The sequence below is a fragment of the Equus caballus genome, chromosome 9, assembly GCF_041296265.1.
Source record: "Equus caballus isolate H_3958 breed thoroughbred chromosome 9, TB-T2T, whole genome shotgun sequence".
NCBI lineage: Eukaryota > Metazoa > Chordata > Mammalia > Perissodactyla > Equidae > Equus > Equus caballus.
In genome coordinates, this window is record NC_091692.1 from 32,418,710 (window position 1) to 32,430,889 (window position 12,180).

A 12,180-nucleotide genomic window follows, 5' to 3' on the forward strand; every position below is an offset into this window, starting at 1 on the left:
AATTTGCTATAGAAAAGTGAAATTCCGTTTTGTGTGTTCTTCTCTATAATTTAAATTCAATAATATTGTCTGATGTATTAAAAATCAATCACTCCACTTCCTTGTTAAAATAATTTAAATGTTTCCATGTTTTACCTCTCTATTATTATTTGAGAATGAGATCATTCATTCATAGTGATAAGTAATTTTGCTCAACCAGATTTGAGGTCTAGACATATGAATTCTTATAAATTGTGTGAAGTGGGTAGTTAGATGACTATTTGTCTAGGGAGAGTGCCTGCAAAATTGCAAACTCAATACAAACTTGGTTTGAAATATCGACCCATAAAATCAAACTCCTTCCATAAATATGGTTGTATTGAACTATTAGAAATAAAAGCACCAGGACATTTACTTAATTTAATTCATTGGAGATTCTTTTCGGCAGTGATTCTTTCAAATATAAGTCTAATGTCTAAACTGGTACATGTATCACTGGCTAAATGCATTTCGATGTGTAAAACTTTAACATAGAAAGAAATTGAAATTATCTATAACTCTTTCTCAGCAGTATCTTAGAATGCTATAATTTTGTATCTTTAAAAAATATACTAATAATTCTTTTGTTCCAGAGAGTCCTCGAATTACTTTTGAGCCCCAAGACGTAGAGGTAACGTCAGGGAATACTGTCTACTTCACTTGCTGGGCTGAAGGAAACCCTAAACCTCAGATTATTTGGATACATAACAAGTAAATACTGAGCATGGGCATGTGTTGCTATTCTCTTTCCGATTTCAGTAATCCTTTTCTCTTACTTCAGCTCATTTATCTAGAGATGGAATTTTTTAAATTATGAAAATTTCTTGGAGATAAACATTTCTTTAACTCTTACTTTTTGACATACCCAAGGAATCTAGAGGACTTAAAAATTGTATATTTCGGGACATCAATGATTGTGCAAGTAACTAAAAGAATTTTATATTATTTTTAGAAGGAAATTTTTGGATTAATAACAAACTAGTATGTTTTAAAATCTGAATATAATTTGATATAACTCCATCTTCATTATTTTAGGTTCAAACTGATATTTCATATTTGATGTTGCAACTTTCATATAGTAAATCAGTATATGATTATGTAAGTGAATTGGCAATAAAGAATATGCAACATTATTTAAAATACCAGTCATTTATTTTATTCTCATTGTACTATTTGATAAAATACAGAATCTATGAGTCTAAAAGCCTGTGAATGTAAAATTAAATAATAATTACAAAGGTTTAAAAAGTTAAAATAAAAGAGCTGAAAAAGGAATGGGACAGTAACATAAAATAGATATATAAAATGAATTATATACTTGATATAATTCAATGATAGTACTTGGACAATTATACTATCATTAATTACATGATTGTTAACTAGCATGGTTTGCATGTCTCTTCCATTCTTATGTAAAATTTCATTGATTTTCTCCTGTTATGTGTATAATCAACTCTGAATTTTTACCCTTTTATTTATAAAATATTCTAAGAGATATAATAAATAGTTGATGTGCTTTTTGTATATAATTTGGATTTCTAGTGGTAGTCAGAAACTCAGACATGCTTGTAAAATACATTTTTGATTCTTGCAGAAAACTTATAAGTGTAGGTTAAAAATAGCTTGGAAAGAAGGCAATTATGAATACTATTAAATTTGGAATCTAGCCCAGGAGAAAGACTTCAATTGATAGAATACTCCAATTTATTTGCATCTGGAGAATGTTCAAGGGTACTTGAGAAACAGAAATCGCTGCTTATAATGTCTTAAAACTGCTTACTCTGCCTTCTGAAAGTTTAAATGCAGTCATTATGCGTTCAAGGTTATAAAGATACTGACAAGTATTTAGAAAGGGACAAGTGAAAAATCATATTGCCTGATGGAACTTATGACATAGAGGTTTTAAATATAGTGACTAAAGAAGCTAAGATGTACTTAAAAGAAAACAAAGAAATTGAAAAAGAAACAATAAAATGAAGGAAAGATGAAGTATAGGTGGAAATGTCTGTTAAAATATTAACCATTTCTTATGGAAAAATTAAAGATGAAAGGGAAGAATTTATGCCACGAAATGTTTAACATTAACAAGTCTTAACTTGCTGATTATTTGTGGTTGAGTTTTTTTTATGGAAAGATAACATATACACTGAAAGTGTGTGAAACAAAGTATAGTATAGCAAATAATTTGAAATAAACATCCATTTCCATAAATCAGGCCAAGAAAAAAATGTTGTCAATTCATTAGGAGCTACCTAGCTGTCCCTTTTCTCCTCCTCTGGAAATAACCTCTATCCTGACTTAGGGTCCTTAGAGGAATTGGTTAAGCACTGATTAGACACAAGCAAAAGTAGGATTAGAGAATTAGAAGGTAGATTTGTTGGAGTGAAGTAGACTTCAGACTGGTTAAGATACATGGAGTCTATAATGCAAAGGTCCAGGACATATCCAGTATGAGAGGTTAGAAATTAAAAGCTGGAGGTGATAAAAAGTTTGGAGAGATAACAACTAGGAATTTTCTAGAAATGAAAAAAAATTATGAGATTTCAGATTAAGAATTGTATTGATTCCCAAACAGGTTTGAAAAAGAAATCTATACCTGGTACATTATGATTTCAACATTGAAAGTCAGAGATAAAAATCTTCATTTCTAGCTAATTTTCCAATTGCTTTCAAATGTATAACAATTAAAATGACAATGTTATATCAGCTAGAAGGTAATGAACTATATTTGTGATATTAAGGAAACAAATTTGGTTTTCTGTGATTTTGTATCCAGCTAAATTATCTGACATCTGGTAACTTTTGATATTTTGGGGTTCAAGGTTTTAGAACAAGTGTTTTGGGGGGTTTTTTGCCACATTTAGTCTAATTCTCTGTGTGTAATGCATATACATGTATCTTCCTTCTCCTTCTCCTCCTTCTTCTTTTTGTCTGAATTCTCTGTCACATGGAGGCTGGGACAAATGCTGTGTTGCTACTAGTCTGTCTTCTTACAAGACTTCATCCAGGAAGGAAGGGGCTGTGTCTGTCTATCAGTGTTCCAAGTATCTGACAAGGGGTAGATAACCCATTCATTATAAAAGGATATAACTCAGGAACAGCCAGATGGGAGAGCTACAGAGGGAAATTATGTGGGAAGGGGCACAGACCTTCCATGCTCTCTGAGCATGCTACTCTCCCTAAATTTCATCAACATGGAATCTCCTAGAACAATTTTTTTTTTGAGGAAGATTAGCCCTGAGCTAACTACTGCCAATTCTCCTCTTTTTGTTGAGGAAGACTGGCCCTGAGCTAACGTCCATGCCCATCTTCCTACAGTTTATATGCGGGATGCCTACCACAGCATGGCTTTTGCCAAGCAATGCCATGTCTGCACCTGGGATCTGACCTGGTGAACCCCAGGCCACTGAGAAGTGGAACGTGCGAACTTAACTGCTGCGCCACTGGGCCAGCCCCAACTTAGAACAAATTTTAAGGAAACTAAATTATCTTCAGAAAAGATGTGATACCATATTTGCTGGAATGTTCCTTTTCAAATAATCTTAGTTGAGTTCAATGTTAGATGATTTTAGAACTATGTTTAAAATAAATTGCTTAATATTAAACGAGACATGAATTTGGGCACTTTAAAAAACATGTTTTCTGGGGCTGACCCCGTGGCCGAGTGGTTAAGTTTGCATGCTCTGCTGCAGGTGGCCCATTGTTTCGTTGGTTTGAATCCTGGGCGTGGACATGGCACTGCTCATCAAACCACGCTGAGGCAGCGTCCCACGTGCCACAACTAGAAGGACCCACAAGGAAGATTATATAACTATGTACCAGGGGGCTTTGGGGAGAAAAAGGAAAAAAATAAAATCTTTAAAAAAGAAAATAAAACATATTTTCTGATGTTCATTCCATGTAACTTACACTGAGCAGCTCTGGCAGTTATACTTACAGGAATATCCAGCACCTAGTTCGTCTTGTGCCTTGCATTGCTGTCCATTCAAAAGCAATGTTGTTTTTCGTGAAGTGAATCTCTTCAAAAATGACAGCTTGAAGTTCTCATTTGACTAATTGGTAGTTTTTCTTCAAATTAGCTTTTTCAATGGGTGAATAAGAAGGTATTCCTCTGTCTGTCCTGTCTTCTCTTCTGCTCCACTCTAAAAAACTAAATGTGAAACATGACCATTGTCTGCTTCTTTATCTTTTATGATAAAAAATTGCTAAATAAGGATGGTGATTCTCTATTTCTTTAACATGCTTTAGTTTTTACATATATGAGAATAGGCTACATTATTATTCTTCATTGTTGGCAATTTTGAAATTAGTAGACAAATGTTTACCTGGAATCCATTGACTTTGTTATAAAACAAACAAATTAAAAGGAGAGAAATGAGATTCTCTCAATGGACGTTTTCCTCTATTAAGGATGTTATTGGTGGAGGATATTTAGTAGGTGTTAAGTAAATGTTTATTGAGTGATGAATGATAGGGAGTTAGATTTCCTTTTTAGTGCCTAATACACTCATTAGCCCTAAGCATACTCCTGTGAACATCTATACTCCTCTTCACACATGATCATTAAATATTTTTAAGCGGGGAAAAAACCCTGACCAGAAAAAAAATTCTGTAAAAATTTCCAACTTATGTTTACGTGTCAGCAGCTTTGTATTTACTGCTAAAAATAACCCACATATGCACTCTTTTTATTGTGATTATCGATGTAATGCGATGGTACATGTCTGAACCTTCTGGATTACAGTCATCACTACTTGCACTCATTGGGTTTTCTATTTAAATTGATAAATGGCATTTTCCTAGTATCTCCAAAATGGTACACATCATTAAGAGAGCCTAATATCCAACAACTGGATGTTATCTGGGTAGGTGGGGCGTGCACATTTAGTGCTAAGTCATATAATTGTACTTGGCTTTGAGCTGTATTGGTTTGAATATGAATACTTCTTTTATACTTTAACAAAATATGAAAGTGTACTGAACAACTCACAGAAAAGAGGTGAAAAGATTACATATGGCTATCTGATGGTTCCTTTTGTTTCTTAAATAGGAATTCAGGGATGTAAAAATGTGCTGCAGTACCCTTCCTATAGGAGAGACTGCTTTAGTGTCTAAATTCACGCTGCCCTGGAAGGCAGGGCATTTAAACCTCTTTCCCTTCCATCATGTCTTGACTGGAAATCTGTGTTCAGGGTACAACCTCAGAAATGGGAAAAGACAACTTGGATTTAAATTCAAACAAACTTGGATAAAAAATTAACAAGTCAATATACATGAAAAATATTTATAAAATCCTATACTTTCAGTCTTGTTAAGATTTTAAAAATGATTTGGGTTAACTAATATGGATGGAAAACATACTTCCAGCCATTCATTGGACTTGCGAGATGATGCTCGACTTAATTTGTTTGCTGATGGGACACTCATGATCAGGAGCACTCAAGAGTCCGACCAAGGTGAATGTCAGTGTGTGGCCAGAAACGTGGCTGGGGAAGTCAAGATGCAGACTGCCATGCTCAGCTACTCCAGTCTTCCAGGTAAATTTTTTTTTCCTGATTGAACTTAATGTAAATGCATCAGTTTATCCAGTAGTTATTTGCACTAGAAAATGACTTTATATTGCTTCTTTAAATTATGTAATGAATAAAAGTGAAAAATTTGGCATTGTCTATCACTTCCTAATCTTCTTTTGGAGAAACTTGAATTTTTGTCTCTTTTTTTTTGAGGAAGATTAGCCCTGAGTTAACATCTGCCACCAATCCTCCTCTTTTTTTGCTGGGGAAGACCGGCCCTGAGCTAATATCCATGCCCATCTGCCTCTACTTTGTATATGGGACGCCTGCCACAGCATGGCTTGACAAGTGGTGTGTAGGTCCACACTCAGGATCCGAACAGGCGAACCGTGGGTGGCTGAAGCAGAATGTGTGAGCTTAACTGCCTGTGCCACCACGCAGGCTCCTGAATTTTTTTCTCTGCAAGGCTATTTTAATTTCCTGCCTTAGTTCTTTTCTGGTCACCATGGATGCTGTTCTGGGACTTTGCTATTCTCCTGTGAATTACCCATCCAGCTTCCTCAGAAGATGACCTAGCATCTTGAAGCTGAGGGAAATGGTGGCATCAAAGCAGGAATACCATCCTTTCTAACAATTCATTCAATTATTCATTCATAATTAATTTATTCAGCAAATATTCACTGAATGCCCGCTGAAATAGCTGTTGAAGATTGCATAGTTAGCAACCACACTCCTTTAACTTTCCAGGAGTGATAATTTCAATAGGTTATATAAACCAGACACAATAACTGTGACGAATTTTTATTAATACCTCTTTAAGATGATGGAAATAGTGAGACACCGTCCCTCATCTTACTGAGTCTATAGTCTGATAGGCGATAGCCATAATTCACCAAAATGACAAGTTTTGTGATGGGTAAGGAGAGGGGATAGAAGCATAAAAGACAGTTATGTGCTAGTAAATGCTTAAAAACTGGCTCTGAGGAGTGAAAAGGAAGCCCTGATTTGCAGCATTTGCCATTTTTCTGGGATATAAATAATCCCACCATGGGCAATTTCAAGTTACTGACATGGCACACTGAACATTTCCACCATGAAGACATAATCGATGTAAATAAGCTCAAGACTCTAGATAACAGTAAAATGTAAAATCATTAGAAGTGATGAATTTCAGAATTTATATTTGATATTAATGAGATTTATTTAGTTGTAAGTTTATATAATTTAATTTTTAGTAATGGCTATGCTTAACAACCAGCTTGCAAAATTCTGATCATTTGATAGCTGGTTCTCAAGACCCAGCTCCAGCACCCCTGACAGAGGAAGAGCCCTTGGGGCAGTCTTGGAAAGCTGTGTTCATTCAGTGACATCTAAGCAGAAAGCAAGGACAAGTAGGGGAAAGCCAGATAAATAGGGTGGAAACATTATTTTAGCAGAAATGGCAGTAAGGGAAGACAAAGCAGGGCACATTCAAGACATGGAAGTTCTTGATGCCTAGAGGATACACACGAAGAGCTGGGAGTTACATGAGATTTGGCGAGGCGGGAGGTAGAGTCAGGTCATTCGGGCTATTCATGACTGCACCTAAGAGTGATCAAAATTAGATGTTTTTTTTTTTTACACTAAGATCTCTCCGGCAGCAGTTTGGAGAAGAAGCAGGAGGTTAGTGCAAGATGAAGAAGTTAGCAGGCTGTGGCAATGGTGCAGAAGAGAGTGGTCGCATGGGTAAGGTAGTGATCAACAGAATAGAGAAAATGGCGCTGAATCAAGAGTTATTCCAGGATAAATATGCACCTAACTCTAATATAATGATTTCCAAAGTATATTGTATTATTACAGACTATATGTTTTGTCCTCTGTCCTCATAGTTAAAGCATGAGCATACGAGGAAAGGAATGTGTCTTGTGCATCTTTATATCTCTCCAATATGTAACATTTTACTAGCATACTTAAGACATTCAGTATTGTTAAAATTCAATCAAACTTTCACCATTGAATTAGATTAAATCAATTTATCTCAAGTCTTCAGGGTATGTTGGTCACAAGGTGGCTCCTGAAACCCAAACCATGCCTGAATTCCAGATAGCAAACAGAAGGAAGAGCAATGACTAGATAGTCTTTGCCCCTTTATTTGGGAAGGAAACTCTTCCCAATGACATCTGTCGACATCTCATTGGCAGAACCGTGTCACATGAACACCCTTAACTGCAGGGGAATTCAGAAAGGGGTTTTTTCAATGGGAACCTTTGAACATTTAGTCCCTAAAATAGGAGTAAGTGGGCACATAGCAGGGTCTATGATACAACATGGCATCAAAGCAAGCAGTTTTTTAAAAAAATTGTGTATTTATATCAAATCCAGATTTAAGTTATTTTAGATTTAATTATTTCAGAATTTAATGGATGCATATAATTTTTTAGTACAAGGGCATTTTGAAATAACAATAATCTAAAACCCACAATGTAGAGTAAATAAACTTTCTTAACTGCTACTAGCTGTATTTTGTTTTGTTCCCTTCTAACCCTTAGCCAAGCCGAGTTTTGTAATCCAGCCCCAGGACACAGAGGTTTTAATTGGCACCAGCACAACTTTGGAATGTATGGCCTCTGGCCACCCACAGCCCCATATTACTTGGACCAGGGGCGATGGAGAGGCGCTGGATGGATCCAGGCACCTGGCTACTTCCGGAGGACTTTACTTGCAGAACATCACACTGCAGGATCATGGTCAATTTACCTGTCACGCCAACAATGATCAAGGCTCTGTTCAAGCTACAGCAAACATAATTGTACAAGGTATGGGAGCAGAAGGGCATGATTGAAATGCTCATGTTGCCACACTCAGGAAATTATTTTTCAAATTAAAAAATAATGTCATGTAACTCAATGGAGAGATATTTTTATTTGCCATTTATTTTTTGGCACAATAGAATTTTAAAAACTAATCTGCTGCACTTTAAAACTTGGATTTTTTTATCACTTCAATCTTTTTCTAAATGCCATAATCAACTATTAGCAAAAAAGGAGATGAAGTCATTAATCTGGCTGTAAACTGTCAAAACATATTTGTGCTTCAGAGTACTTCACGGGTAGAAGAAAGATAATCCAGCTATGAAAGTGAAAAGGCTGTGCCCTGGGTCCACAGTCACTTACCAAGCTGTCTACTCAACATAGCTTAGGAATACACTGGTGGCTCTTACAAGTTGCCTGGGCTGGGTAACAAAAGCAATAAGACTATTCTGAACACAATAGATAATTTATATTCACGAGCATGCAATCATGTTGGAAAGAACTTCCGTTTTTCTGCTATTCTTTTGTTCTTAGCCTGGGGCTGCCCCTTCCTTTCTGTTGTGTGTATGTATTGGGGGGGGTGTGCACTCAACATTCCTTGTGTGCTTAGAGGTTTATTAAACAGCAGAATATAAGTATTATTGGAGCAAAGTCAAAAGTCCTGTTCTAGCCAAATCGGTTTTTCAATAGATGACGAGAGTATAATAACTTACAATTATCCATTTTAAGGGTTTTCTGGAGCTATGGGCCTTATAATTTAGATAAGAAATTTTATAGTTTTGCTTAACATATTTGCATATGATGTTATCTATCAAAAAACCAGGTTCTCGGGAATACAGAACAAAAGCTGTTTAGAAATATGGAACTGACAAGCCCAGTTCAGTACTGGAGTTGGGACAAGTTTAGGCTAGTGAGTACCAGCTGCTGCAAGCAGTGGAATTGACCCATCAAGGCACAGTGCCCATCCATCCTGGGTTTCCAGCATTTAGTAAATGTTGTCTGAGTTGAGTTGTTTAGCATCAACTCCTGAAGTAGCAATAGATCAGTAACTTCTTGTGTCTGTTGATATGTCTGAGGAAAAAATTGTTTTCCCTTAGAAATGTTAATATCATGAAAAACATTTTCTGTGCTCTAAAAAGAAGGTATAGGAATGAAAAGTTTTCTTGAAGACTTTGGTAATTCCTGAGGGAAATTACTTTTAAAGGCCCAAACATCATTTTTACACTTTCAGTGTGTCGGGATTGAAAAATGCTTTCAAAAAAACAGTTTGGTTTAGTTTTGTTGCATTATTTTATAAGCATTTATTATGCATTTATATACATTATATATATTGAAATGTATACATATATATTTACTATGTAATGTCTGGTTGTAGAAGCCTAATGCCTCGTCACACATTTGCACTCCAGCAGTCTCCTCTGTTGCACATAGGCTCGTCTTTTGTTTCTCAGCTTCTTATATTTAGCTTCTGTTTTTCTATTTGTTTGTCTCCATCAGCTGATGATTAGCTAAACTCTCATAACATCTCTGGTCCTGTGCATTTCTCACACTACAACACGCTCACGAGTTCTTTCTGTGAGTTAGTTTGCACTGACCTTGCCTTCTGCTTTTCTTCTGTCCCCTGAAACTGTGTTCTATGTTACTTGCAGATCTATGTCAAGATTTTTAATTGGTCTTGAAATGGACCATTAATCATTCAGTTCATTTATAAAAGAAACTTCTTTTATTTGACTAGTGCATAAACTGAATATTTTGAGATGTATCCCTTTTGTGTCATCTTAACAGATGTTCCATCAATTTTCTTTAGTTCTGTTTGTGCCCATTTAAGCCAAGAGTACAGTTATCCACAGATTAATTTCCTTCCCTAGACTGGCTGAACGAATGATAAATAAAAAGGAAAAACAAGTAGCTTCAATGAAAGGCGTGAATCACAGTGTGGGGTACTTAAGTGAAAGGTCTATAGTCATCAACAAAATAAATAAAAATTCTTCCTTTGGATGAGGCATCATGATCGTGGATTTTGTAAAATCCACCAGAAGGGTGAGTTTTAATAAAATAGTAAAATACTTCATCTAAGCCCCTGCTGTTTCAGCATTGGAAGTAGGACTGATGGCCACTGTTCTACGTAGAAGATCCAGAAATGTCAACTCATCATTCTAGTCTAATTCCTCCCGCCCACACCACCTGCTTTTGTGATTTGGGTTTTCTCTCCATTAGATCAAAATTTCTTCATTGATCTAGCAAGTTAATCATTTTAGTATTAGGGGTAAATGTAAAATGATAATGTACTTATATTTTTCCTGTTTTTTGGTAGGATATGGAATCTTGGGAAATTTAAAGAACTTTTCTTTGAGATCACATGAGATATAACAATGCTTTTCACCTCGACTTGGCTTATTGTTGGTTTTAGTTATTATTAAAAAGTTGAAATCAAATTTCCCAATATTGGTGTCTTGACTAAATGACTTGTCTTTACTATCAATTTTTATTATATAGCTCTTTTACTGTGTCATGGATTCCTTTTTTAATGTAGAGATATTTTTGTTCATTTCAAGCAACTCCTGGTAGTTTTAAGAGTTAGTGTAATGTTCCGGAAAGAACATCAGGCTGGGGGTTGAGTGACCTAGATTCTCACACTGCCATATATTAGCTCTGACTGAGAGTAATTCAATCCAGCCTCCCCCAGCCTGAGTTTCTTCATCTGTAGAACATGGAGGCTGGGACTGTGGGTTGTTTTCCAGGTCGACTTTACTGGAAGGCAAATAAGACAAGTATTTTGCAGGCATTCCTGAGGGCTTTCATGAATTTGGGTGACCTAATAATCTATCTACTAGCAGAGTTATTTATCCCAGTGCCTTACTTAGAATTGAAAACTTTTAAACACCTGTAATACTTGAATACAATATGAAATATGAAAAATACACTGCCAAATATTATTTATTTTAGCATGTTTCTTGTATTTGCAGATGGTGGGTGGGAGCACAGAGTAGCAAGAGTTGTGAAAAGATCTCACTTCAAAGAGAAGTGATTTGTCAGGTCATCTCAGAAAGTTGTTTCTAAATTGTCATCACTTAGGTATTGTTAAAGATCGTTGTGCCCTTGCCACATTGGTTTATTTTTCATATTAATGAGAGTCATGAACAGACACTATAACTGTATATCAGCACTAGCTATTCATTATTCAAGCAAAGTCAACCGTCAAAGATCTGAATATTTGGAAATCTCTGGATTTTGACTTAACTGTGACTTTTCAAAGGCGTCATATCATGTATTGTGGGAACATTCATCTTAAGGAGCATAGTTGTTTTTTCTGAAATTAATACAGAAACATTTAAAATTTTATTCTGTATGTGAAAGTTTAGAGAAAATGATTTTGTTAATGATTCAGATATGATTTGTAGTCTTAAATGTCTCTAGTACAGCCAATAAATGACACCTATGAGGATTTAATCATATGAAGCCTCTCTCATAAGATATTGAAAAAATTCTTTTTTATTGACTACTGCTTTTCTGCTTTGCAAACCAGATATGCATGTTTCTGGTTTCCTTGCAAGCAGGCACAAACATACACAAGCACTTACACGCTCTTAATATCCTTCACCATAAATAATTGGAAACAAATTCTAACTACACAAGATATTTAAATATATTTCCTTTTCTCTCTTACTAAAACTTATAAAATAATTTTCAATTTTGGTGTAATTTTTCATTCTCCTTAGCTCCTCCACAATTTACAATGAGCCCAAAGAATCAAGTGGTGCTAGAAGGACATGCTGTAGAATTTCTTTGTGAAGCAGAAGGCAAACCACCTCCAGGAATTGTCTGGACAAAAGCAGGTATTACCATATCTACAACCAATT

At 35.5% G+C, this 12,180-nt stretch overlaps 2 protein-coding genes across 2 annotated transcripts in view; both read left to right on the forward strand.

The window, feature by feature from the left end:
- Positions 1 to 5,454, forward strand: part of LOC111774961 (probable oxidoreductase PXDNL) — a 315,007-nt gene extending 309,553 nt beyond the window's left edge. Inside the window, exon 5 of the mRNA XM_070221556.1 lies at positions 5,386 to 5,454. The gene's annotated coding sequence lies outside the window, so the exon portion shown is untranslated. The remainder of the gene's footprint in view (positions 1 to 5,385) is intronic.
- PXDNL (peroxidasin like) overlaps positions 5,219 to 12,180 on the forward strand; it is a 69,811-nt gene continuing 62,849 nt past the window's right edge. Inside the window, 3 exon segments of the mRNA XM_023648330.2 lie at positions 5,219 to 5,555; positions 8,060 to 8,326; positions 12,040 to 12,156. Of these exon segments, the coding sequence (XP_023504098.2) occupies positions 5,363 to 5,555; positions 8,060 to 8,326; positions 12,040 to 12,156 (577 nt within the window). The 5' untranslated portion in view covers positions 5,219 to 5,362.